Source organism: Borostomias antarcticus, assembly GCF_949987555.1.
Source record: "Borostomias antarcticus genome assembly, chromosome: 1".
NCBI classification, from domain to species: Eukaryota; Metazoa; Chordata; class Actinopteri; order Stomiiformes; family Stomiidae; genus Borostomias; species Borostomias antarcticus.
This window is the reverse complement of record NC_140234.1, coordinates 34,945,529-34,971,714: the sequence shown is the minus strand read 5'-3', so window position 1 is coordinate 34,971,714 and position 26,186 is coordinate 34,945,529. Positions and strand designations below refer to the sequence as shown.

Below are 26,186 nucleotides of genomic sequence, written 5' to 3'. Positions count from 1 at the left end.
TTTCCCCTGTCTCCCTCCCTGTCTCTCTCTCTCTTTTCTCCTTCCCCCTGTCTCCCTCCCTGTCTCTCTCTCTCTCTCTCCTTCCCCGTGTCTCCCTCCCTCTCTCTCTCCCCCATCCATCCCCCTGTCTCCCTCCCTGTCTCTCTCTCTCTCTCTCTCCCTCCTTCCCCCTGTCTCCCTCCCTATTTCTCTCTCTACCTCCTTCCCCCTGTCTCCCTCCCTGTCTCTCTCTCCTCTCTCTCTCTCCCTCCTTCCCCCTGTCTCCCCTCCCTATTTCTCTCTCTACCTCCTCTTCCCCCTGTCTCCCTCCCTGTCTCTCTCTCTCTCTTTCTCTCTCTCCCTCCTTCCCCCTTGTCTCCCCCTCTCTCCTCTCTCTCTCTCTCTCTCTCCTTCCCCTGTCTCCCTCCCTGTCTCTCTCTCTCTCTCTCTCTCTCTCCTTCCCCTGTCTCCCTCCCTGTCTCTCTCTCTCTCTCTCTCTCTCTCTCCTTCCTTCCCCATGTCTCCCTCCCTGTCTCTCTGTCTCTCTCAACCAGTCTACACGTGACAGCCTAGCTATCATTACTGTAATCAGAGTGATTCCTTGATAACATTAGTAGGAGTTGAACACTGCATGACCAGAGAAACGTAACGACAAACCAAGAGGGAAGTGAGATACTGCAAGACAGAAGTAACGTCAGCCTATACATGCCGTGCTCTAAAATAAGAAAAATAGATGTTGAAAATAGGACATTCCATCAAGTGGACCGAGTATATATTCATCCTCACCGCGGGTAGCTCTAAACCTGTTTGTCTCATATATTTCAAAGGCTACCTTGTTTTTAAATGTAGACCTCATTAATATATTAATATATTAATATATAATCCCTCCTTCTTCAAGGAGGAGGGAAGGAAGGAAGGAAGGAAGGAAGGAAGGAAGGAAGGAAGGAAGGAAGGAAGGAAGGAAGGAAGGAAGGAAGGAAGGAAGGAAGGAAGGAAGGAAGGAAACATGTTTAGATTGTTTAGAGTGTAGGAACAGCAGACTGGGACTTTGATCAGCTTCCTCTCCCTGGGAGGCAGGGCTGTCAGCGCAGGAAGTAGAGCAGCCTTCTCTCTATCTCTCTCTCTGAACCAGGAAGTGCCCGCAGCCCCCTCTCTCTCTCTCTCTCTCTCTCTCTCTCTCTCTCTCTCTCTCTCTCTCTGTCTCTCTCAACCATCTTAGATAACCATGCGATGCAGGAGCTTCCCCTGTAATCTTCTGTTGAGTTGCTCCACATCCTCACTGGCTTAGAAGTTGATATTCAGAGTTGAAAAGTTAATTACTGTGTATACAATATACGCAAGTCAGGTTGAGGGTCAGGGTTATGGAGTATTTAGAAAGAAAAACCTATTTCCTATCACTGGTGAAATCGTTTATATTATTCACAAATAAACCCAATTACTGTAAATCTACTTGACTACTAAATAAATACTATTATTATAAATCCACTTAATATGAGTATATGGCTACTACAGTATTTTACACATAGCGTGTGTGTGTGTGTGCGCGTGTGTGTGTAAGCTCGACTTCAAGAACCCCTTGTTTATGCCTTTGGAGTGCTGACTAGAAAGGTAAAGCTTTTCTCAAAGAGCTTCCCTGTGGAGCATTATTCCCTGAAGGTCTACCCATGGCTAAGATCACCACCATCTTGGCTGGCAGCCGTGGGCTCCTGACTGAACTGGCTCCTCCTCCTCACATCTCATAAGCCGAAACATCACAGCATCGAGTATTTGTGTCAGGAGCGTGACAGGGCTATCTGTGCGCCCGGGCTTGTTTCCTCCAAAACAAATTTTTATCATCTAGCCAATCAGAGCTCTGATGTTCTGAGGCCAGTTGTTTGAGAGAAAAGCAATTGGATTCCCTGTCACTTCTATCTCTCCATATCTGGGAAAAACACATCTTCACTTTCTGGGGTCATTTGACTCGACGCAATAACTCTGTAAGGCTTTATTTAAAATGTTTGGCAATAAAATATCTAAGTTGTCGGTTTGTGTTAGAGGGTTGGGCTGAGAGAAGTGGGAGAGGGGAGAGAGAAAGAGAGAGATGAGAGAGAAAGAGCAAGGAGAGACAAGACAGATGTGAGAGAGAGAGAGAGAGAGGGGAGAGAGAGAGGAGAGAGAGATGAGAGAAAGAGAGCAAGGAGAGAAGACAGATGAGAGAGAGGGGGAAGAGAGGGGTGAGAGAGAGAGACTGGGAGGGAGATTGGGAGAGAGACTGGGAGGGAGAGAGAGGGAGAGAGGTGAGAGAAAGAGAGCAAGGAGAGAAGACAGACGAGAGAGAGGGGGGAGAGAGGGAGAGAGACGGAGGGAGATTGGGAGAGAGATTGGGAGGGAGAGAGAGGGAGAGAGGTGAGAGAAAGAGAGCACGGAGAAACAAGACAGATGAGATGGAGAGAGGGGGGAGAGAGGGAGAGAGAGAGAGACTGGGAGGGAGATTTGGAGAGAGACTGGGAGGGAGAGGGAGGGAGAGAGGAAAGTGGAAATCTAAAGGGAGTGTAAATGGTGTGTCGGGTAGGGGACACACGAGGCAGACAGAGCTGTAATAACACTGCGGTTGGCAGACCCACGCTCAGGGAGGGGCCCGGCACCCTGCTATTGATCATACCTCGTCTCTCATTTGACAGCGTGTACAGAACGGTGTCAGATATGACAAGCGGCAGTAACTAGCCTCTCTATTAATCTGCACGGTGACGCGTCTTGTCAGGTGTTGTCTAGGTGGATGTTCTACGGAGAAACACTCAACACAACCCTGCTGTTGGCTCCCAGGGCGTGGAGGGAGGGTCTGTGTGCACGGGGGACAGTGAGAGGACTGTGTTAAATGTAGCTGTGTTGGATGTGCTTGTCTCACTAACTTCCACTGAATCAGAATCAGATTGATTTTGGACAGGTAGGTTTGCGCATACGAGGAATTTGTTTTGGACTGTTGGTGCACAACAATAAATAAACAATAAATAAGGAGGACATGGCAAAATACATAGCAATCAGGCAAATACTGTACAAGATCATATAATAAAATCAACAATCATCTACAAAATAGTCAGTGGGGGTCTCGTGCCTTGTTGATAAGGCCAGTTGCTGTTTTCGTGCGGAGAGGTCTTGGTCCTGATAGACAGCAGCCTCCTGCTGGAGGGGAGTGGTTCAAAGAGTTTGTGACCAGGGTGGGAGGGGTCGTCCACAATCTTTCTTTGCCCGCTTCAGGGCCCTGGAGACACGCAGGTCCTGGAGGGATGGCGGGCTGCAGCCGATCACCCTCTCAGCAGAGTGGTTGACACGCTGCAGTCTGGCCTTGTCCTTGGCTGTGGCAGCAGGATACCAGACGGTGATGGAGGAGGGGAGGATGGACTCGATCTTGGTGGTGTAGAAGAGCACCATCATTGTCTTTGGCAGGTTGAACTTCTTCAGCGGCCTCAGGAAGCCATGCCTTCTTGGTGAGGGAGCTGATGTTTAGCTCCTACTTGAGGTCCCGGGAGATGACGGAGCCCAGGAAATGGAAGGACTCCACAGAGTCGACTGGGGAGTCACCCCCACCCCCCACTCCTCACCCACTATCTCTGTAGACATGATGGAGGCCCTCCCCTCATCACAGTTGAACCACTGACCTTTCTGGAAATGAAGCCCTGTCTAACCTTCCGAGTTTATCCCAGCCAGCTTGACACACCAAACATTTTCTATTTGTATTTTGTCTGCTGTCTGAGTAAATGTGCACAGGGAGGAGGAGGCTCATTAGACATTCGGCTGAGATGATAAACGTTGTGCGTCGGTCCGGACCGGACCATCAGTCAAACACCTGGACGCCTCGCCTCTCTCCATCTCATCTCCTCCCACATAATGGATGAGGCTGCCGCCACATAAACTCCCTCTTGCTTTGAAGTTTTAAATGTTTCTCATTTCTGCTCGGACACGTGTTGAATATTAATAGCGGCACATCTCATTCAGCGTTGCCTAGACTGTGGACTATCCATTCAGCACATCGACTGATGTGATCAGACTGGGCGTGGATCAGCCAAACTATATTGCGCAATGGTCATGCTAATTAAGCTCATTTCCCATCATCACACAAAACCAGCCTCCTCTTCAGACAAATGTAACATCTTGTTTCATAAACTAGACACTCCAGCCCTGCTACCCTCCTACTCCATCTGTACACTGACTATGACTAAACTACTAGTAATAATACTACTACTACTACTACTACTACTACTACAACTATTACCAATACTGCTACAACTACTACTACTAATAATAATAATAATAATAATAATACTGCTGCTGCTACTACTACTACTACTACTACTGCTACTAGTACTGCTGCTGCTGCTGCTGCTACTACTACTACTTATTCTACTACTACTACTACTACTACTACCACTAAAACTCTTGTAAAATAGATTTAATCTCAGTGGGACATACATGGTTAAATAAAGGTTGAATATATACCGACAACATCTGCCCTCACTACTTCACCTCAGATTGATTATACACCATGTTTCTAACCGTATATTGATCAAAATGAATCAATATCTCAACTCAGTTTCTCTCCTTCTCTCTCTCCCTCTCTCTCCCTTCATTTCTCTCCTCTCATTCTCTTTCTCCTCTTTCTCTTTTTCCTTCCTTCCTTTCCTTTTCCCTCTCTATCCCTCTCTTTCTCCTCTCTCTCCCTTTATCTTTCTCCTCTCTCTCTCCCTCCCTCTCTCTCTATCCATCTCTCTCTCTCTCTCTGTCTGTCTGTCCTGTAGTTCCTGCTAGCATCTACAAAGTGTCCGAGGACATCACTGTGAACGAGGGCAGCAACTTGACGCTGAGCTGTCTGGCCGACGGCAGGCCCGACCCCACCGTCAACTGGAGGCTCCTCAACCCCTCAGGTAGGAACCAGCCAATCAGCTCTCAGCTCGCATTGGCATCGTCATCACAAGGGAACGTTCTGTCATTTGTCTGTTTCTCCAACCTTGGTGTTGTTGTTGGTGTGTGTGTGTGTGTGTGTGTGTGTGTGTGTGTGTGCGCGTGCGCGCGTGTGTGTGTGCATGTGCAAAAGAGAGAGAGAGAGTGGGGGGGGGGGGGGGGGGGTCAAACCCCAGACAAGAGTGATGTCCATAAGTCTGACATCGCCAAGCTGTGATTTATGTCAACACACAAAGAACACAGCACTCAATCAAATGAGGTTCTCTGTTTGATCGACCAGCCTGTCTGGGAGTGAGTGTGTGTGTGTGTGTGTGTGTGTGTGTGTGTGTGTGTGTGTGTGTGTGTGTGTGTGTGTGTGTGTGTGTGTGTGCGCGTGTGTTTGTGCACGTGCGCGCGTGTGTGTCTCAGTGAATTACAGTGGACTCTTATCAAATCTGGGCTCTCTTATCTTCCCATGTTGTTCTTGCCGAGCAACCGTGAGGACAAATTAAACAGCTGTTTCTTGGTCCTCTTTCTCTCCGCCAGGTTGTTCTCTCTGGTCAGAGTGGTCTTCCTGATGTGACCCCCTGGCCAGAGAGACACAGAGCTCGTTCCAGCTGAGAGATGATGATGGTGACGGCGCGATCCCGGCTCGGGGGACTGTGTTCTGATGTGCTCAATATGGCTGCATAACATTGTTTGCTCCAGAAGCAACGGCATCTCACTGATGACACACACACATGCACACACACTCACGCATGCACACACGCACACATGCACACACACTCTCTCTCTCTCTGTTTTTCTTTCTCTCGCTCTCTCTCTGATACACACTCACAGGTGCTCACACATAATATCACACACACACACACACACACGGTCTCTATATCTCTCTCTCAAACACACAAACACACAGGTACACACACATAAAACCACACACACATGGTCTTTCTCTCTCTCTATCTCTCTCTCACACACACACACATTACAATACATTACATTACAGTCATTTAGCTGACACATTTATCTAAAGTGACTTACAATAATTGCATTGGAAAAGTCAGTGTACTACTACTTGACAGAACTCACAAGTGCATCTTCTTTCTACTGCAAAACAAGTGACTATGAGCATAATCTAGTGCTGAAGGCAAAGTGCAAGAATAGCATGTATACACATAAGGGCAAATTCACAAAGAATGGATTGTGGCCGCTTATATCACCATGAACTGCGTGTCATTTGCGCCCGCTACGTGCTCCGACTTAACGACCTATTCAATAAAGATATTGTGCTAATGATTGAGTGCTATTTGCTTCTGATATGGTAAAGTACTATTAATACTGCCCATGCAACGGTATGCATGTCCCAGGACAATGGCAGAGAGAAAAAGAAAGATTGAATTTTCCGAGCGCGAACTGGAATTGTTGACGGACAAGGTCGACAGGTATGCCTCATAATTACAAGCAAAAAACATAACACTCACAGCTAAAAAAAAAACATATTTGGGATTTTATATCCCAGTCTGTGTCGCAGTTGGTGTTTCCAAACACAATAGGCTAGTATGGACTGCAAACGGAGATGGAATGATTTGAAAAAGAGAACAAAGGAGTAAATATCATTCAATAACTCCCAGGCCAAAAAATCTGACATCTTTTATTTTTGTCACTGTATCTTTTTTGTCATTGCATTTGGCATGTCATCCCAAAATAAATTTGTTTAAGCAGAGCTGTCCATGGTGCTGAATGTTTAGGCCGAAGTTGGGCGTAGGCTACTTTTCTTACTTTTCATTTAATGTTTGGTCATAGGCCTATTTGTATTTTTGGTCACAAAGGTGTAATTCGACAACTTTATTTTGTTGCAGAGACAGCGAAGCAGATAATGTGAAATAATGTGCGACTATGTTTTGCCTGACATGTCCGTACTACCCTCATCTGCTCGTACATGGCAGGTGGCTCCATCGTCTGAGTTTTCATGTCCGTGCTCCTCAGGATGCAGACCCACATCCATGCGCAGACCGACTCTCATGGCAATGTTGTGCAGGGTGCAGCACATTACAGTACAATGTTCTGGCATACTTTTGGGGGACTGTATAGCTTTGCCCCACCGCTACGATCCAGGCATCTAACCTGGCTTTTTCAGATCCCAAATGTACGCTTGATCACACCGCGTGTTCTGATGTGAGCCCGATTGTACACCGCCTCTCCAACGTTGGTAGGATTGCTCACGGGAGTCATCAGCCATGGCTGGAGTTGATAGCCGCCGTCACCTATGATACCTAAGCACATACTTTTTCCCCACACATTTGCAATGAACATTACAGAACAAAGGTTTTCTCAAAATAACTTTCTTACCCAGCAACCAGGGATTGTCATGCATGTCTTGCATCATTCCGTACAGACTGCTGTTCCTAAATATGTATTGTTGTGCACCGACCCTGGGAATTTGGCAACCACATTCGTTAATATATTACTGGCATTGCACACTACCTGGATGTTGATTGAATGTGTTTGCTTCCTATTTCTAAAACCATGTTGGTTTTCCCACGGTGGTACAATTGGTAGGCTACGTGAGTGCAGTCAATTGTGCCTACAACATTGCGGAAGCTGGGAACGTTGAAGAACTCCTGCTTTTTGGAAAAATCATGTTTAGCCCTGTTTTAAGGTTACTTATGATCATATACAATGGTTCAGATCAAAACGTTGACAAAACTATCACTTTGGAGAAAGTCTGATAATTGCTCTACCACCGTTTTGGTCATACAATGGATGTGGGTGGGCACCTTGAAAAATCATTCAAAAACATGTAAAACTCTCAATTTCAAAGACAAGAAACTCACAGAGGTGTTAGTTGGCGTTCTGACATATAATTCGCCATAAAGTAAGATTCTAGTTCATCTGGAAAGGCTTTTTAAAATATTTAGCATAGAACTATTTAGTCGCAGCACATACGTGTGTAAACTTCCGCAAACTAGGTAGCCTATCAACACAAACAATAACAATAGCTACCGTAAGTAGTTCCGCTTCCTTCCGGATTTTATAAAATGATCAATAAAACCCTACAGGATTCATACTTTGCGGCAAATTTGATGTCAGAACACCAACGGACACCAATTACCCCCTCGGTGAGCTTCTTGTCTTTGAAATCGAGAGTTTAACATGTTTTTGAATGATTTTTCAAGGTGCCCACCCACATCCATTGTATGACCTAAATGGTGGTAGAGCAATTATCAGACTTTCTCAAAAGTGCTAGTTTTGTCAACGTTTTGATCTGAACCATTGTATATTATAAGTAACCTTAAAACAGGGATAAACATGCATTTTCCCTTTACTACTCCTTTAAGTCCGATATGGCCCTGCTGATGGATGGTTGTGATAGTCCAGAGGCACCTGCGATAGGTGTCTGGAAGGAGCCAGAGGCAAGAACCTGGAGTGTTGACAGCAGCTTGACAATGCCAGGTACTGCATGGGATCTCTGGGTGGCAGGCTCAATATCATCCTTGATTTCATCAAGTAGAGCAAGAATTGCTTGAGCTGGCAACCTGTATCTCTGGATGATTTCGGTCTCGCTTAATTCAAAAAGTGATTTTCTCACAAGCACGCCTGGAATTACGATGCCTTTGCCTGGCTACAATAACTGCTGCCATCATCACCGGAAACGCTGGCCATGACACCCTTATAAATGCGCTTCAATTACCACCAACTCTCTGAAGACACAAATAATTTCACTATAACTGCGTGTGGCAATTAGCGCAAATATTTGTGAAGTGGACAGTTTTTGCATTTTGAGGCTCATTTGCATTGAAACACACACATTTTCCACCAATATTACCTCATTTAAGTATCGGCAAACAGAACAAGCGCACAGAAACACTATGATGATGGCAACGCAGTTAGCACGGTTTTTCAACCTTTGTGAGTGCTTTGTGAATAGCAAGGTTTATTTTGGGGTTATTTGCACAGGTATAGCGGCAGAAAAACCCACACAATCCCTTTGTGAATTCGCCCCATACAGTATAAAACCACACACACACAAACTATTTTGCTCTCTTTGTTCTCTTTCATCTCACCCTTTCTCTCTCTGTCGGTCTCTCAAACACGCACATAGACACACACATACACACACACACATTTGGAAAGAACTTTGTACAGCTCACTTTTTTGCCCCTTAATTGGGTGAACTGTTTTTGTGCGTGGCTGGAATCCAGCGCACCATAGATAGCATTTGTCCGGTTGTCACTCCCTCCCTCCCTCCCTCCTTCCCTCTTTCCCTCCATCATGTTGTTGACCTGCAGTTCTATGTTGCCACCACAAGAGGCAGTAGTCCCAGCACACACCATACACTTTCCAGATCCTTGGTGGTGTAGTGGATAAAGTGCCTGACTCCCATGTGGAAGGTCAGGGGTTCAAGCCCCGGTGGGCAAGATTTTTTTTGTCACTGAATGTTATAGAAGCTATGTAAAAATGTGGTAACCTGGTGGTGCTATGTCAGTTATTGAATTTATGTGCAGTAATTGAACACTTGAAATACTCCTGTTTTGAAATTATACCTACAGTATAGGTGTCTCAGTAATTACCCATTATATATTAGGCTATACTTTGCATGTATATACCAGGTAAATGTTTAGTAATTAGGAGACTATGAAAGGAAGAGTTACACAAAAAATATTCAGAATAAGCTAATTTAGCAATAGAAATCCATAAGCCTAGGGCCAATGAGCCTAGGATATAGACAATAAACTACCGGTGGAATGGTGGTGGAGCAATAGTGGGAGCATTTCAGATTACTAGCGGACCGCTCTCCCTGACGCTAATAATCTGCCAGAGTTCCACTTGCCATTCGATATGCAAATGGACAGGAACCCGCCAGCGGATTCGGCCGGAGGTCTGACAGCTCGTCCATTGGGGACCCGTTGTAGGTCCGCTAGCCTTGTGTTATCTGGGTTTATCCCTTACCTTTGTCCAGAAACAGAAGGTGAACCAATTGCAGCAAAATAGCTAACATTACAGAAATCATCAGTGTAACTGCTTTAGCCACTGATCGCTACCATTAATGTTATGGAAGCTGCTGCTAGTTGTTGTGAGCCCATGAGCTTACAGGCTATCCCGCTCTTATTGTGCTGGATTAGCATTGGAAGCATTGGAACTGATGTGTCTAGGCGACAAGACCTATCATACTTTATCAGACATTATTTCATGTCATTTCAATTCACAGTTATTTCAGTGGCATGACTAGCTTCCGTCCTACCAGTCCTGAAGAGAAACAAGCCAGCCATGCACATAAGCCAGGCTGGACCTGGCTTGGTTTTGCTTCCCTCTGGAAAATGTAGGGGTAGGATCTATGTCCCTTCCCCCCATTGCTCTCTGTAAAGCGCATTGTGTGGCCACTGTGTATGAAATACGCTATACAAATAAAGTTTGATTTGATTTGATTTACAACAGCTCTACTTGTGTGCCGACAAGACAATGCAGCTGATGGTTAGTGCTAAACACACCTGTGTGTGGTTATTACAGTCGACAGGCCCCTCAGCAAGTGGTTATTACAGTCAACATGCCCCTCAGGAAGTGGTTATTACAGTCAACACAGGGAAGGAAGTGTTTATTAAAGGGGTAGTTGAGAACTGTGGACATAGAGCCTCATTTACGACTTACCCATAATGTTGTTGATTGATGGAGAACATTTCAGTTGATTCCATGCTGTCTCTCATTTAGGCATTAGCGGCATACTAATGCTAGCGCCAGGGTGCGATTTGTGGACAAAAACAGAGTGGAAGACGTTTGAAAACATATTTTTAGGACATAAAAATAACTAACTGTCACGTATCTAGGCTTAACCCAAAAGCAGACAGACAACCATGTCTGAGCAAAATCAAATGCAGTTTATTTAGTTCTAAGAATCCCAAGGAGTTGGCTCAGAGTGGCCTGGTTGCTTGGCGGGTGGCTCAGACAGGTCCTGGAGACAGAGAGAGAGAGAGTGTCAGACAGGCAAAACGGTGTAGGTAAAACCTTTCTTAAACAAATTGAGCTAGCTGGGTGTGCTGAGCTACAGACCATGAACGGCGCACATTCCAGCGCAGACTGGCAGACAGGAAGTGCTTTTCTAGGGAGAGAAGATGGAGGTGACTGCCAGCAGGTGTATTGATTGCCAATGCCAGACAGGCATGCAGGGAGAGCCACGGAAGAAAAACAACAGCAATTTAAAAAATAAAAATAAAAAAAACAAGCACACAGCTGTCATACAAGACACACTCAAAATGGGTCATGGAGGCTGATTTGTGACACTCACACATTTCATAAAAAAAAAGAGTGCACCATATGGTCTTTTCTGTTGCCTCCCTCTCCCTCACCTGATTGACACCTACTGATCATGAATGTATCATACGGTTGCCAAGTCTCACGCGTCTCAGCGTGAGACACGCATTTCAGCCTCTTCTCACGCTCACACGCCGCACTTCACAATTCTCACACAGAGAAATCAAAAATCTCTGTTAGGACCCCCCCCCCTTGCAAATCTTACTCCAAGCTTTTGGTCAAACTTGGCAACCCTGGTATCAGATTCTGACTCCCTTCAGAGGTCTGAACTACCCGTCACTATAGGCCTAATGTAACAGCAAATATTCTTAGTCTCTGTGGATAAAGGACTTGGAGTTGAGCAAAGTGGAGTAGGTTAAGTTAAAGAGCACCTAACTGCCTACACGCTACCCTCGACTACACTAGGCTACTGCTTTCTAAGGTATGCTGCCATTCAGTGACCTAAAGATGTAGGCTAACCACAATAAATGTTAGAATACATACGCTAAACTATTATGTAGCCTATTCTAAGTCTTCTCGTAGTCGTGGATGTTATAGCGTAGGCAGGCTACTGTACAGTACTCGCTACAGTCGCTACTTATAATAAGTGATTATTACAGTCGACAAAGGCCCCACAGGAAGTGATTATTACAGTCGACACAGGCCCCACAGGAAGTGACCATTACAGTCGACACAGGCCCCACAGGAAGTAATTATTACAGTCGACACAGGCCCCACAGGAAGTGATTATTACAATCGACACAGGCCCCACAGGAAGTAATTATTACAGTCGACACAGGCCCCACAGGAAGTGATTTTTACAGTCGACACAGGCCCCACAGGAAGTGATTATTACAGTCGACAGGCCCCACAGGAAGTGATTATTACAGTGGACACAGGCCCCACAGGAAGTGATTATTACAGTCGACAGGCCCCACAGGAAGTGAATATTACAGTCGACACAGGCCCCACAGGAAGCAAGTGTCTGTCACACTGCAGCCACGCTATTACCGTGGCAACAGCTGTCCCTGATGTCACCGGAACAGCTTCCTCCAGCCTCAGTCTCCAGTCAGGGGAATAATTATATCTGAATTCAAACCATCTGTCATTGTAGCCCACCTGTGTTTTAGCGACTATAGCGAGGGTGCTGTGTTTTAGCGACTACAGCTATTTTCAGGCAGTTGTCCAATCCTAAGCTCCCAGCATCAAAGACTGTACCCAGTCTGGATAGTCAAAACTGTACCAGCAGGACTTTTTAAGCCAAATCCAGTACTTTAGAATGGATTCAGGAGAATAAACATGTGCAGCGTAGTTTTAAGGGATTAGAAAAAGGGGATTGGACCTCAGCCCCAGAGCCATGGTACCGCTGCTGTTGTCAGACGCTGGTTGGTTGTCAGATGCTGGGTGGGGAAAGGGGGGGTCTGTCAATATAAATGCCAGAACAAACCAACTGACTCCTATGTTGTGTTACGTTGTGAGAAACGGAATGTGAGCTTGCGAGATCAGGATGGTCTCACAAGGCTAACACAACATAGGAGTCAGTTGGTTCAGTCTGAATCAGTCTGGATACTCTCCATAGAGATCCGTTTGTGCCAGATCGGAAAACATTCTAGCCAATCAGCATTCTAAGAGGAAATACAAATAGCTACACTGGCAGGCTAAGGTGTGACGATAGCGAGGAGCGGTTGAAGTTAGAAAAAAGTATTTTTGAAAGTTCCTGCCTTTTTCCAAAAGGTTTCCAACGGAGAGTTCCCAGATGGTTGTGTAAAGCAAACCATCTGGCTCGTCAGGTTGATGTTGTGTATGCATGCTCAGACCATCAATAATCAATTATCCCTGGAATTTTGCCATTGTATTGTTTCGTCTGTGCGATCAAACATCTGTGTGTGTGTGTGGGTGGGTGTTTGTCTGTGTACACTAGATAGACTGTAATTAAAAGAGACACCTTGTAACATTGTGGTCTGAACGGCGTAAGTGATGGATGATGTATGTACTGGCTGGGCGCAGCTGAGTGGGCGTTCATCACGGAGAGAAGGTAATGGAGGAGTTCCTCCAGGTTCCCCAGTGATTACAGCTCTACTTAGTTTCCCGGGGCGGAGGCTGCCGGGTGTTTGTTACCAGGGGACATAATTAGTTTATAATTGTGTCTGTTTGTTTTGACACAAAGAATGGAGCATCACGGATGGGTGGGTGCAGAGAAGAACAAAAACACGCAGTCCGCTTTCCCACATGCTCAATCGCACAGACGCGCGCACACACACACACACACACACACACACACACACACACACACACACACACAGTACACCAAAAACATGATTTGCATTTTGTCTTTCAGATTAGTCACACTGTCAGATGGGGGCTGCCTCTAGTAGCTGACATTTTACAGTAGTTTGCATCTGATAATCAAGGCTCAAGGTAGTTTATTTCTCATGAACAGGATGTGCTGTAGGTACACACTGATGTAATGTGGATTTGAGTGTCTTGAAAAGAACTATACAAATGTTTTTTGTTTTTTTTTATTTATTTTTTTATTAGAGCTGTCAGTCAATTAAAACATGTAATGGAATTAATTACATGATCTGTAATTAATTAATCAAATTAATCGACTATAATCACATAATTTTTTGCTGGGAAAAGCCCTCAAATGTAGATATTTCAATTCAAAGACTTTACATTATTGTGGCAGAAGAGACATTACAAAAGGTGCCTTTGGAAGTCAAAATTATAGTTTTATTAAATTATTTATTATATGTCAATATAATAAATATCTGAGCAACATATCTGAGCAACATATTCGGCTTGGGGCAATTCATAATTTCAGTGTCATACAGCTGTTGAATTTTCAAAACTATTGTACTTCTTGATGGTGGCTTGTTAGCTGTATCTAAGGACGCAATGTGAAATATTTCCTTTAAGCCGTTGTCTTCTACCATAGCAATTATCCTACAGTCCACAGCAATCCATTTTGCAATTGAGTGTCAAGAGGTCGGCTTACTCATTTGATGCCTGTTCTCTGTGAGTGTGGGTTGGTGCAGCGCGTTGCTAATAGCAGGGCCGATGGCTGTGGAAGTGATTATGGTGCATTTGTTTGTGGTCGGAGCTGGCAAGTCGCAAGTGGCAAAATACCTACCTTTGACCTGTGTGCATTTGAGCTATAGCGAATGGGGGGCCGGCAACTGGGGGCTAAGAAACATATCCGAATTTGCGACAAGGAAGTGCGAGTTCATGCGGCGTTTTATTTAATAATTTCTAGTAGTAAATTGCAATTTGCCACCTCGCAGTTGTAAACGAATGCACCATTAATACAGTCGACACAGGGTGGGTGGGTGGTGGAGGTTGGACCCAAAATGGAGACAGCAGGCAGCGGGTGTTTTAATTATCAAACTCAAAAAGGGAACCGCTTGGAGCCATGCACTAACATAGACAATGAACAGACAGAGAACAAAGAAAACAGGAGGGCATATACTGTGTACTCAGTCAGGGATAACAATCAAGGAACGACGTACAGGTGTGCAACAAGACATAACGAGACACAGGTGCAGACAATCACCCAGACAAGGACATGGAGGGATTCCAACAAGACACCAACACAAGGACAGAGGAACAAGGACACAAGGAAAGGGAACAGGGAATGAGGCTGGGAATGGGACAGGGCAGAAAACTAGAGCGGGGAGCTAGAGGGCCAGGAGGAGGAGGGACTGAAGTGACGTGAGACTAGTGAGGGGACAGGTGTCTAGAGTTGGGGCTGGGAGGACACAAACCAACATAGAAGACCAAACACACAAGGAGGCTGAACAAAACCAAGTGACAAAGTGACCAACATGTACAAAAGTCTCTGGGGGTAGTGCAGGGGCAGTCACTGGGAGGGGAGGTGCTCAGGGTCCAGAAGGGTCCAGGGGGCACAGGAGCTCAGGGTCAGGAATCCAGGCCGGGAACAGGAGGTGAGCAGGGCGAACCAGGTGTCCGGGGCAGGGGCGGGGGTCTGGACCTGGAGCGAGCAGAGTGGACCAGGGGTCCGGGGCAGGGGCGAGGGTCTGGACCGGGAGCAGGGGGTGAACAGAACGAACCAGGGGTCCGGGGCAGGGGCGTGGGTCCAGACTAGGAGCAGGGGGCGAGCCGGGGCGGACCCAGCCCAAACCATAACAGATACGTTAAGATAGAATTGCTCTGATGGTAATACGCAAATTATTTCTTGCACAGAGTGCATATAACCATTTTCTTATTGACTGTTCCATCTGGGCCTTTTTTATATGTAAACTCTCCATGCAGAGGGCCAAGCAAAGTTTGTTCCTCAGCTCCCATGAGTCCCATCGTGTTCGTTAAGCTAATGATGCCTGACATATGACGTAGCCTACGGGGTCAGCTGTGCGAAATGTTAAATTTTTTAGCAGGTTATTTTTTGAACTGATTAACTGATCTAATTAACGTGTTAAATTGACAAATGATTATTGTTAGTAGTAGCATTATTACAGTTTGTTACAGTTTGAGACTGGGAGCCCACAAGCTGGAGCCCGTTCACACTATTCCCCATTCTTCTCTCTTCCACTCCCAACTGTGACCTCACCTCCTCTCCTCTGCTCAGCGCCTGCTAGTCTCTGGCAAGGGAAGCATCTTTGACTGCTGCCATTACACAGGCAGCCCACGTGCAACGTAGCTGTGAGCAGCTGTGTGGGCAGCAAGCGACTCAGCCTCACTTCACCACCACAGGCTTATGCAAAACTTCGCTTCGAGGCTAGCAGAGCAGTTCATTGGAATGTGCGAAGGAGGCATTAATGGGATTTGGTGCTAAGGCACAGTGGCAGTTCCCTACAACACAGGCTGTTCTGACATGCCCACTCTTCATGTTAACGCCACAACCAATCCCTAATCAGATTATATTCTACAGTCAGGGGACCTGACCAACATTTTTACAGAACAAGTCTTATGGACAGTACACAAGAGGAATGGAAGGCTGGGTAATGTTTGTGCTTCAGCCTAATGATGAGGGTGGGAAAGCATGGTGGATTTATTATCAGGGGGACAACATGTTCAAGAAAATCACTGGGTCCTGTTTCTCTAGAGGTTTGTGAATGTACTGGATATACCTCTCTTTTCCTTCACAGATCACTTCGTCTGAACCGACTGAGAATCAATTGTCACCCTACTGTGAATAACTAGAGAAAATATGTGCCAACTATCATGTTAGTCTCTTCACATTTTCAAACGGCGCATCATTCCATTTGAGCTTCCTTAAGTACAGACAGTTGTGGTGTGGTCTTGAATTATTATTATTATTATTTTTTTTTTTTTAAGGTGTTTGTTTGCGGGAGAAGGGTGTGACAACGAGCAGGTGTACCTAATGAAGTGGCAACTGAGTGCGGGCTGAATCTGGATGGGTAACAATCGTGGCTGGTTGATAGAGGCGTGGCTGATGGGGTACGGTGCCAGACAGCCACCCAGGCAGAGGGTGCTAGGACCGGGGTGGTAGGCCTTCTGCTACAGTTACAGTATTGTGCTGGCTCTTTATAATGTCAAGGAGTAGGAAAAACCTTCGGATTTCAGTTTTTCGACGACACCGGCTTCGCCTTCTTAACCAAGTCTGATGGCTCTGGGCTGGAATGGACACGCCCCTTATTTCACACAACGGAACGAAGCGCCCGTAATCGACGCCCCAGTTCTGGGTGCTTTGCTTGATCACGCCGTAAACAACTCTTTGCTCTGAACATCGTGTGACAGCACCGTCAGGCACGGCCAAGGTGAACGTGAGCGAGGATGCTCGGGCCCACGGCGGCATTAATACCCGCCAGAGCTTCCATTCTACCAGAGAAGCTTTATGAAGCGGCTGGTATCGATCTGACCATCGGTGGGCGGGTTGTCTGTGGGGGAGGGTGATGGCGGTCAGTCAGGTGGAGAACAGGGGGGGGGGGGGGCTGGGTCTGCGTTCTGTGGTCTGACGACCTTTCTCTTTCTCTCTCTCTCTCTCTCACACACACACACACACACACACACACACCGCCGGAGTGTTTACTTCTCCTGAGTTTGTTTAAAGGTCGCAGGCGGGGGTGCGGGGCCTCCTGCTGAGCACGTTTGGAAGGGAAATAAAGTCGCCGGGTCAAGCAGGGAATCTGCTCCGGCACGCTCCCCACATCAGAGCAGGAGGCAGTCCAGGATGGAAATACGGGCCCCGAAAATTACTACCTGAGAGACTGACCACATTCAGGGGGGGGGGGGGGTGAGGGAGGAGGAGAGGGAGGGGAAGGGGGGGAGCGAGGGAGGAGGAGAGCTGGGAGCGATGGAATTATATTACATAGCCAGAGGAAAAAAGAGGAGCAGGAGAGAAGGACGGGTAAATTTTTTTTTTTTTTAAATGAAGAAAAAATTTGTGTTTTAGTATGCAAATAAGAAGTCTCATTAGATGTGTGATCATTCACATCATTGGATAATTCAGGGGCTGGGATCAGTTAATGAATGTTAAATTATGCATTTGAAGTCCCTGCCTGCTCTCCTCCCCCGTGTTATCTGGTTTGCCTGTGGTTTAGTGCCGCGAGCTAGGTACATTAGCTGGTGTTCTCTGCTCCCCACTCATCCTTGAGTTACCGCTTAGCAGATGCCTTCTCTGTTCACAGGATCGGTGAGTGGTAGATTGTGGTATACATGTAGGTTGCTTACATACATACATACATACATACATACATACATACATACAGACATACATACATACATACATACATACATACATACATACATACATACATACATACATACATACATACATACATACATACATACATACATACATACATAATTGTAGAGTATGGCGTCAGAAGCTATTGAAGCCATAATCTTGTTATCGCTATAGTGCTATGCTTCACTCATCTGAGCCATACAGTAAGCAGGAGGAGCTTCATCTTGTCACTAGGTCTACACAGATTCACCCTGTCACTAGGTCTACAATAGATTCACTCTGTCACTAGGTCTACACAGTGTCACCCTGTCTCTAGGTCTACACAGAGTCACCCTATCACTAAGTCTACGGTCTACACAGTCACCCTGTCACTTGGTCTACACAGATTCACCCTGTCACTAGGTCTATCATAGATTCACCCTGTCACTGGGTCTACACAGATTCACCCTATCACTAGGTCTACACAGATTCACCCTGTCACTACAGTAGGTCTACGATAGATTCACTCTGTCACTAGGTCTACACAGAGTCACCCTGTCACTAGGTCGACCATACTGTAGATTCACCCTGTCACTAGGTATGCACAGAGTCACCCTGTCACTGGGTCAGCATAGATTCACCCTGTCACTAGGTCTACGATAGATTCACTCTGTCACTAGGTCTACACATATTCACCCTGTCACTAGGGTCTACCATAGATTCACCATGTCACTAGGTATGCACAGAGTCACCCTGTCACTAGTTCCACACAGATTCACCATGTCACTATAGGTTTCTATCTAGGTTTACCATAGATTCACCCTGTCACTAGGTCCACACAGATTCACTCTGTCACTAGTTCCACACAGATTCACCATGTCACTATGCTAAGATCCTATTTGTGGACTTTTCATCTGCTTTTAACACTACTCAACCCAGTATTCAAGCAGATATATTGGCTACAGAATACTCACTTGAAGCTTGATTTTATGGATTGATTGTTGATTTTCTTGGCTGTAGAATCCAGCAGGTCAGAGTGGGTACGTCACTCTCTGCTAAAATAACCACTTGCACAGGCTCCCCCCAAGGTTGTGTTCAACATCTTCATTGTTTATATGCACTAGTTTCTCCAATAGGCACTTCATTAATTACACAGATGATACTGCCTCTCCTATCTCATTAGGAGGAGTGTGGGCCAGGTCATGACTACTTCCTAAACTGGTGTGAGAAGTCTAATCTGCTCTTAAACACGTCTAAAACTATGGAATTGTCCATTGATTTTTGTAAAGCTGCAATCCCCTCAACCTACGTTTACTGTACAGTATTGATGGAGAACCGATAGAATCTATGATCACGTAACTCAGCTTTATGTTCGACCACAATCTTAAATGGAATCTGTTGACAGACCTCACGAGCACTAAGACACAACAAAGAATGTACCTATAAGTACATAACAAAGAAATGTCTATATTTTAATGTCCAAAACAAAATGCTCCAAATGTTCTATCGTGCTTTTATTGAAAGTGCCTCAACCTTCTGCATCATTTTGCTGGTTTGGCAATGCCACTGAGGCACAGAAAGGAAAACTGTAACAACGGCCAGTAAATTGTTAGGGATTACGCTCCCAAGTATGGAATGCCTCTATAGAGGCGGAACAATGAACAAGACAAACAACATTGTGGGTGACTAGAGGCATTTGAACAACTGCCATCTGCTCGACGATATCGCGCCCCGCTATTCAAAACAAATAGAAGCAAGTTCTCATTTGTTCCACAGGTCATTCAGTTCTTAAATGGGTAATGCTCTGCCATATACTCCATGCAGTTTGACCACTCCTTTTCCGTCACAATCGTATATCCGCTGGTCTGGGCAGGAGACACGCCCGTCCTGTACATTTTATCTTTTTTATTTTTAATATATGTTATTTGTGTCTGTATGAATGAATCAATAGATACATGAATAAATCTATCTATCTATCTATCTATCTATCTATCTATCCATCCATCCATCCATCCATCTATGTGTACATAGATTCACCCTGTCACTGTCTGGGTCTACACAGATTCACCATGTCACTAGGTCTGCATAAATTGACCATGTCACTGGGCTTACACAGATTCACCATGTCACTAGGTCTTTATAAATTCACCCTGTTACTAGGCTTACACAGGGCAATAAAAGGAACAGCTCCCTCCTACCTCCAGGCCAAGGTCAAACCCTATACCCCCTCCCGACCACTATGCTCTCACTGGTTGCCCCATCACTCCGAGGCTCCTGCGGTCGATCGATACGGTCACCGCTCTTTTCTTTCCTGGCCCCGCAGTGGTGGAATGAACTACCCACTGATGTCAGGACAGCAGAGTTGCTGCCCATCTTTCACCGCAGGCTTAAAACTCATCTCTTCAAGTACTACCACAATCCTCCCTCTTAAGCACCTATTGCATTTTTAGCTTGCTATTCTTGCACTTTGCCTTCAGCACTAGATTATGCTCTTAGTCACTTGTTTTAGAAAGGAGATGCACTTGTGAGTTCTGGCAAGTAGTAGTAGGCTTTTCCTAAATGCAATTATTGTAAGTCGCTTTGGACAAAAGTGTCAGCTACATGACTGTAATGTAATGTAAATTATAATGGGTTTACACAGATTCACCATGTCACTAGATCTGACACAGATTCACTCTGTCATTAGGTCTACACAGATTCACCCTGTCACTAGCTCTACACAGATTCACCCTGTCACTAGGCCTACACAGATTCACCCTGTCACTAGCTCTACACAGATTCACCCTGTCACTAGGTCTATAATTCACTCTGTCACTGGATCTACACAGAGCTGAGATTCTGACTGCTTCCGATATGCCCATCCTCCTCTCCCCCTACTTTCTCTCTATCTCTCTCCACCACGCACACACACACACACACACACACACACACACACACACACACACACACATCTGCCGTTACATCTTGGTTTACACATACACACACATTCATGTACATTTTGCTTCTTCTTGTTGTTGTTGTCATTCTCCGGCGATGCTGCCTGTTTACCTCGGCCTTTAGCCTCCTCCTCCTCCTCCATTCTCCTCCTCCTCCTCCGCCGTGGCCCCTCTCTCTTCGTCCGTACGCCCTGCGAGGTCGCCGGCGACCTTGGTGGTCCTGTATGAACACAGAGACGACGTGACCTTGGTGGCCCCACACAGAGACACGGTGTCCCCCGGCCTGCTGCCTCCCTGATGGGGAGTCTCCACAAAGGACAGCCTGTGGACGTGGAGGAACCGACAGCTTTATCTGATGCTGCGAAGGCAGACTGCTTAGCAACGCCTAGCGGGTGGCGGTATGTGGGGCTCCTATCTACAGCCGTCTGAGCAGAGTCATACAATAGACGCCCCATTAACAGATATCATAGATAACAGTATATCGCGATTTGATTGTGCTGATTTGACGTAATGGTGGCTGGTAGTTTAATAATGTAATGGTGGATCCTGGTTCCTCTTTGCAGCATGTTGCATCTGGCGCTACTGACTGAGACTGTGTTCGTTGAGTGTTGTAGTCAAGACCACCTAAGCCGAGGCCAAGTCATGACCAAGGCCGGAGTGTATAGAGACCGTGACAAGACAAAGACTTTGAGGGGTTGAGACCAAGTCAAGACCAAGACCGAGGAAGGGCGTGACCGAGTCGAGATAAAATATAGAACATGCAAACCATAGGCTCTCCTCAAATTGATCTGAAAGATCCATCTGCCCACCTCTTTTATTGCTGTGTGTGTGTGTGTGTGTGTGTGTGTGTGTGTGTGTGTGTGTGTGTGTGTGTGTGTGTGTGTGTGTGTAATAAATTAGACAATGCACAGGCAGTAGAGTGGTTTTCCCGCAGCTGCGGTGTAGACTGGTCTTGATCCACACTTCTCTTTGTCCGAGAGGAAAAATGTGGTCGATTCCATGATGAGACCGAGACCTTCAAAAAGTGTCCGGTTGTAGAGTGGCTCAGACCAGTCTCTACTACTACTATGACACTAATTGACGTGCTTATGGTCGGGTCGCTCTGGATCTTATAGCTGCTGCGACCGAACGTTAACAACACCTCTGGTGTGTTAGTCATCCATTATCTTCCCACTAGGAATGTTCCAGAATAACTTAGGCAATTAACTTGAATAGTAATTATCTATTGGTTATCCTAATCATGTGAATATATTTCCTTCCAGACAGAGGTCTTCTCAGCATGTTGAATCAGTTGCTGTTGAGTGAGTCTGAGGGCTTGGTGGTGGTGGCTCAAACCCACTGGTGCTATCGTCAAGGCTAAGGCAGTTAGGCCTTTTGGAATTTTTGCACCACCTAAAGGTGTGTTTACCCCAAAGTAGGCGGAGCTGTTTAATGGGAGTGTTGGGAGGCAAAGCTCTGGCAGTCAGAACTTGGATAATTATCTATTTATCCCAAAATCATCTAAATATTCCCTGTCTACCAGACTAATGGACAGTGTGTGTGTGTGTGTGTGTGTGTGTGTGTGTGTGCGTGTTTGTGTGCGTGCGTGTGTGTGTGTATGTGTGTGTGTGCTCATGCAAGCCCTTAGACACAGTGTGGAGCTGTGTAGACAAAAGGAAGCGATTGTCGCAGAGCCATTTGTGCTCATCTCCCCCAAGTTTCTGAAATCAACTGCTTAACATAAATTAGCATTCGCAAAATAAATGTAACGTTTCACACAGCGGTAAAGTGATTCTTATGAATGATGCATGAAGGTATGCAAATCAGCATCCAGCCCTCAACTGCAGTTACGGAGTGCTAGTCTCTCTCTCTCTCTCTCTCTCTCTCTCTCTCTCTCTCTCTCTCTCGTAGTTGTTTGTGTGTGTGTGTGTGTGTGTGTGTGTGTGTTTGTGTGTTTGTTTGTGTGTGTGTGCGTGCGTACGGTGCATGTGTGTGTGTGTGTCTGTATTGTGGTAGTAGTAGTAGTAGCAGTAGTAGAAGTAGTAGTAGTGTAGGTGTGTGTAGTAGTAGTGTGTGTGTGTGTGTGTGTGTGTGTGTGTGTGTGTGTGTAAAGCAAAGCAAAGCAGACTGCAAAATATTGCTCAATCTCCCCCAACTAACCCAGCTGCTGCATTTGGATGAGAAGATGTTTTCTGTACCCATAACTCCCCTAGTGTTAATGGTATTTTATGTATGCTTATTGTACATCATTATTATGTATAGGATACCATCAAGATATATGACGAACTTCCACCTCTGACTTTCAATAGCCTCGCCGTTTCTTGCCTGCTCGGGAGGATTGAACAACTAGGTGCAGATATTGCCACCATGAAGCAGGCTGTGTCTCAGCAGACAACCGCCTGTAACGATCCCGCATGACATAACCACAGGTATAAACCAATGTCTGGGTGCTATTGAGCAGCCCAGAGCAAACCCAGGGAGAGCACCCATTCCCCATGCCAACGAGGGTGCTCATGAACAACCTGGAGAGAAGCGCGGGAGAGCGCCCACTTCCCAAGCCTGTGAGAAGACCTGTGGCAGCGCGGAGGCCTAGACCAGCGAGGAGAGAACAGCCTCGGGCCTGGATGGGCCAACCACCGCATCAAAGGGAGTCTGGCATGCCAAGTGGAGCGATGCGGTAATTACACCACCCTGGTCCCGTGTGGCTAAGAAGGGCCATCACCGGCTGCGGTAAAGCCCAAACCCTGTCTGAATCCTCCCAGAGGAAAGAAAACAGGTGGCATTGTTGGAACCCGTACCGGTGGGGACATTCATGTCATAAAGACTAGGCTGGTGAGTTTATTTGCGACAAAAGTTTTGCCTAATCGAGACTCGGCGACATTGGCCAGTTACATGAAAGACAAACTTGGCCGTGATGTAACCTGTCAAAAGATAGACTGTTCAAAGCCGGTGTAGTTCCTTTAAAATAACAGCCGAGTGCGCCTAGGACAGAGTGCTGGGGACAGAGCGCATCGTGTTGTTATAGACCAGCTACTGGAGACCACGGATATTCTATGTGTGCAAGAGACATTTTTAGCCAAACAAGACCTTGATAAACTTAATTCTGTCCACAATGGCAGGAGAGTCCACAACGGATTTAAGCAGCAGAATTGTGCGAGGCAGAAGACACGGAGATGTGGCCATTCTGTGACGCAAAAAATATGACCCACTGATCAGTGTTATCAGGCTAGAGGTGGACTGGTGTATAGCAATTAAAGTTGTACATGACACTAATGTTTTTGTAATTTTAAATGTTTACACTCCATATGACTGTTACAAAAATGAAGATGAATATATGAATAGATTAGCTTTTATAAGTTATTTTATTAAGGAAAGTGCATATGCAAATATATTTGTGATGGGCGATTTGAATGCATGCATTTCTGATGACAAATCTCTCTTTGGTCAGCACTTGATACAGTTCTGTCAAGATAGTAAACTGGTTCTCTCCAGCAAAGAATTCCTGCCCGTAGATAGCTATACTTACATCAGTGAAGCATGGCACACAACATCATGGCTGGATCGTGTAATCTGTTCAGCCGATGCTCATGACAGTCTGGTAAAAGTTGAAATTCTGTACGGGTTGGCTACCACAGATCACTTACAGTACCTGTCTCTATTATGATAAATGTTGAAAACCTGACGTATACAGTACAACAGATGATGGTGCCTATGGGGCTAAGATAGAGTGGGCTAAACTCTCCAAAGAGGATGTCTTTTTTTATTGTGGGAGGACAGATGCCCTCTTAAGGGAAGTACAGCTACCCATGGATGCTATTTTATGCTCAAATGTGAACTGTGATAATGTCTCTCACTGTAAGGATCTCTGTGCTATGTACAGTAGTTTAATGAGCGCTATACATGAGGCCAGTAGACCTCTGCACACTCACCCCAGAAAGGCTAAAAACATCAAGCCAGGTTGGAGTAAGTATGTATCTGGCCCCCATGCAGATGCTAAGCCGGCCCATAGGGCCTGGGTTATTGCTGGTAGACCCCGACGGGGTACAAGAAGCTTACTAATGCTAGGTTTAAATATGCAGTGCGCTTTGTTTAAAAGCATGAGCAAGACTTGAGAGCTCACGCTATGGCTGAGAATTTGCTTGGCAACAATGCCACTGAATTCTGGAAAGAGGTAAAAGCAACTAATAGGGCCAAAGCAGTGCTACCATGCAACATTGAGGGTGTATCTGGTGCAGATAATATAGCAGAACTGTGGAGGCAGCACTATGCCGCCCTCTTCAACTGCATCGAAAGTGAGCCTTACTGTGCAGGCAAGATAGAGGAAGTGGTACATTTTACTCCCAATGAGGTCTACCACGCTATAGGGCAACTAGCTGATAACAAAGCGAGCGGCATGGATAACATCACAGCAGAGCACCTCAAGTTGGCCCCAGGGTCAGCCCCAGCCCCAGAGTAGCAGCACTGCTGTCCATTTGCCTCACAGGGCTGATGACACATGGTATACAATACTACCAGACTCAATGCTGACAGTCACTTTAGTACCTGTCATTAAGGACAAGGTGGGTAAAGTAGGGAGTATGGACAACTATAAACCCATTGCCCTAGCCAGCATACTTCAAAAGTGCTAGAGAAAATGCTTCTAGATAGATTAAGTGATTTTATTTACACCACATATAATCAATTTGGTTTTAAGGCTAAGCACAGTACAGGTCTATGTATTTATGCCTTGAAAGAAGCTGTTGAATCATATAGAAGGTGGGGTTCAACAATGCTGATTGGGTTTATTGATGCATCCAAGGCATTCGACAGAGTAAATCACCACAAGCTCTTCGCTAAACTCAAGCTTAGGGGCGTGCCTGGAAGCATCATACGCATCCTGATATACTGGTATGCAAAACAATGTATGCAGGTTAAATGGGGGAACAGCCTATCCTCTCCCTTCGGTGTAGGCAATGGGGTACGGCAGGGGGGGCTGCTGCCCCCTGCCCTATTCAACTTATATATGGATGACCTCTCGAAGCAGTTGGGGGGGGGGGGTGTAAGACAGGTTGCTTGATTGGTAACACTCTTTTAAATCACTTTATGTATGCCGATGATTTGGCCATTGAATCGCCCAGTGGTGTTGGGTTCAGCCAGCTGCTTAACATATGCTCAGAATATGGGGTCAAGTTTGATGTTAAGTACAATGCCAAGAAAAGTGTTGTGTTAATATACATATTCCAGAGGGAAGCAAAAAACCAGTAATCACCCGGGGGCCAGAAAAGTGAGCTGTAAAAATTCTTCCCTGACTCCTCTCAACAAGGCGATCGAGCAAGCTCCTGGAGTATGTTTGTCTAACGGCTAAGAACATTTATAAAGCAATAAATTACATTAAATTACATTTTCGAGTAAGAGAGGCTAAAAACATCATAGGAGAGGCATGACAAACACTGGTGTATGTCTGTGTG

At 45.8% G+C, this 26,186-nt stretch overlaps 1 protein-coding gene across 2 annotated transcripts in view; it reads left to right on the top strand.

The window, feature by feature from the left end:
• lsamp (limbic system associated membrane protein) overlaps window positions 1-26,186 on the top strand; it is a gene marked incomplete at its 5' end in the record, with an annotated part of 285,984 nt that overhangs the window by 242,868 nt on the left and 16,930 nt on the right. For both annotated transcript variants that reach the window (XM_084439149.1, XM_084439148.1), the window contains one exon: window positions 4,752-4,877. In XM_084439149.1, the coding sequence (XP_084295275.1) occupies window positions 4,752-4,877 (126 nt within the window). The remainder of the gene's footprint in view (window positions 1-4,751; window positions 4,878-26,186) is intronic.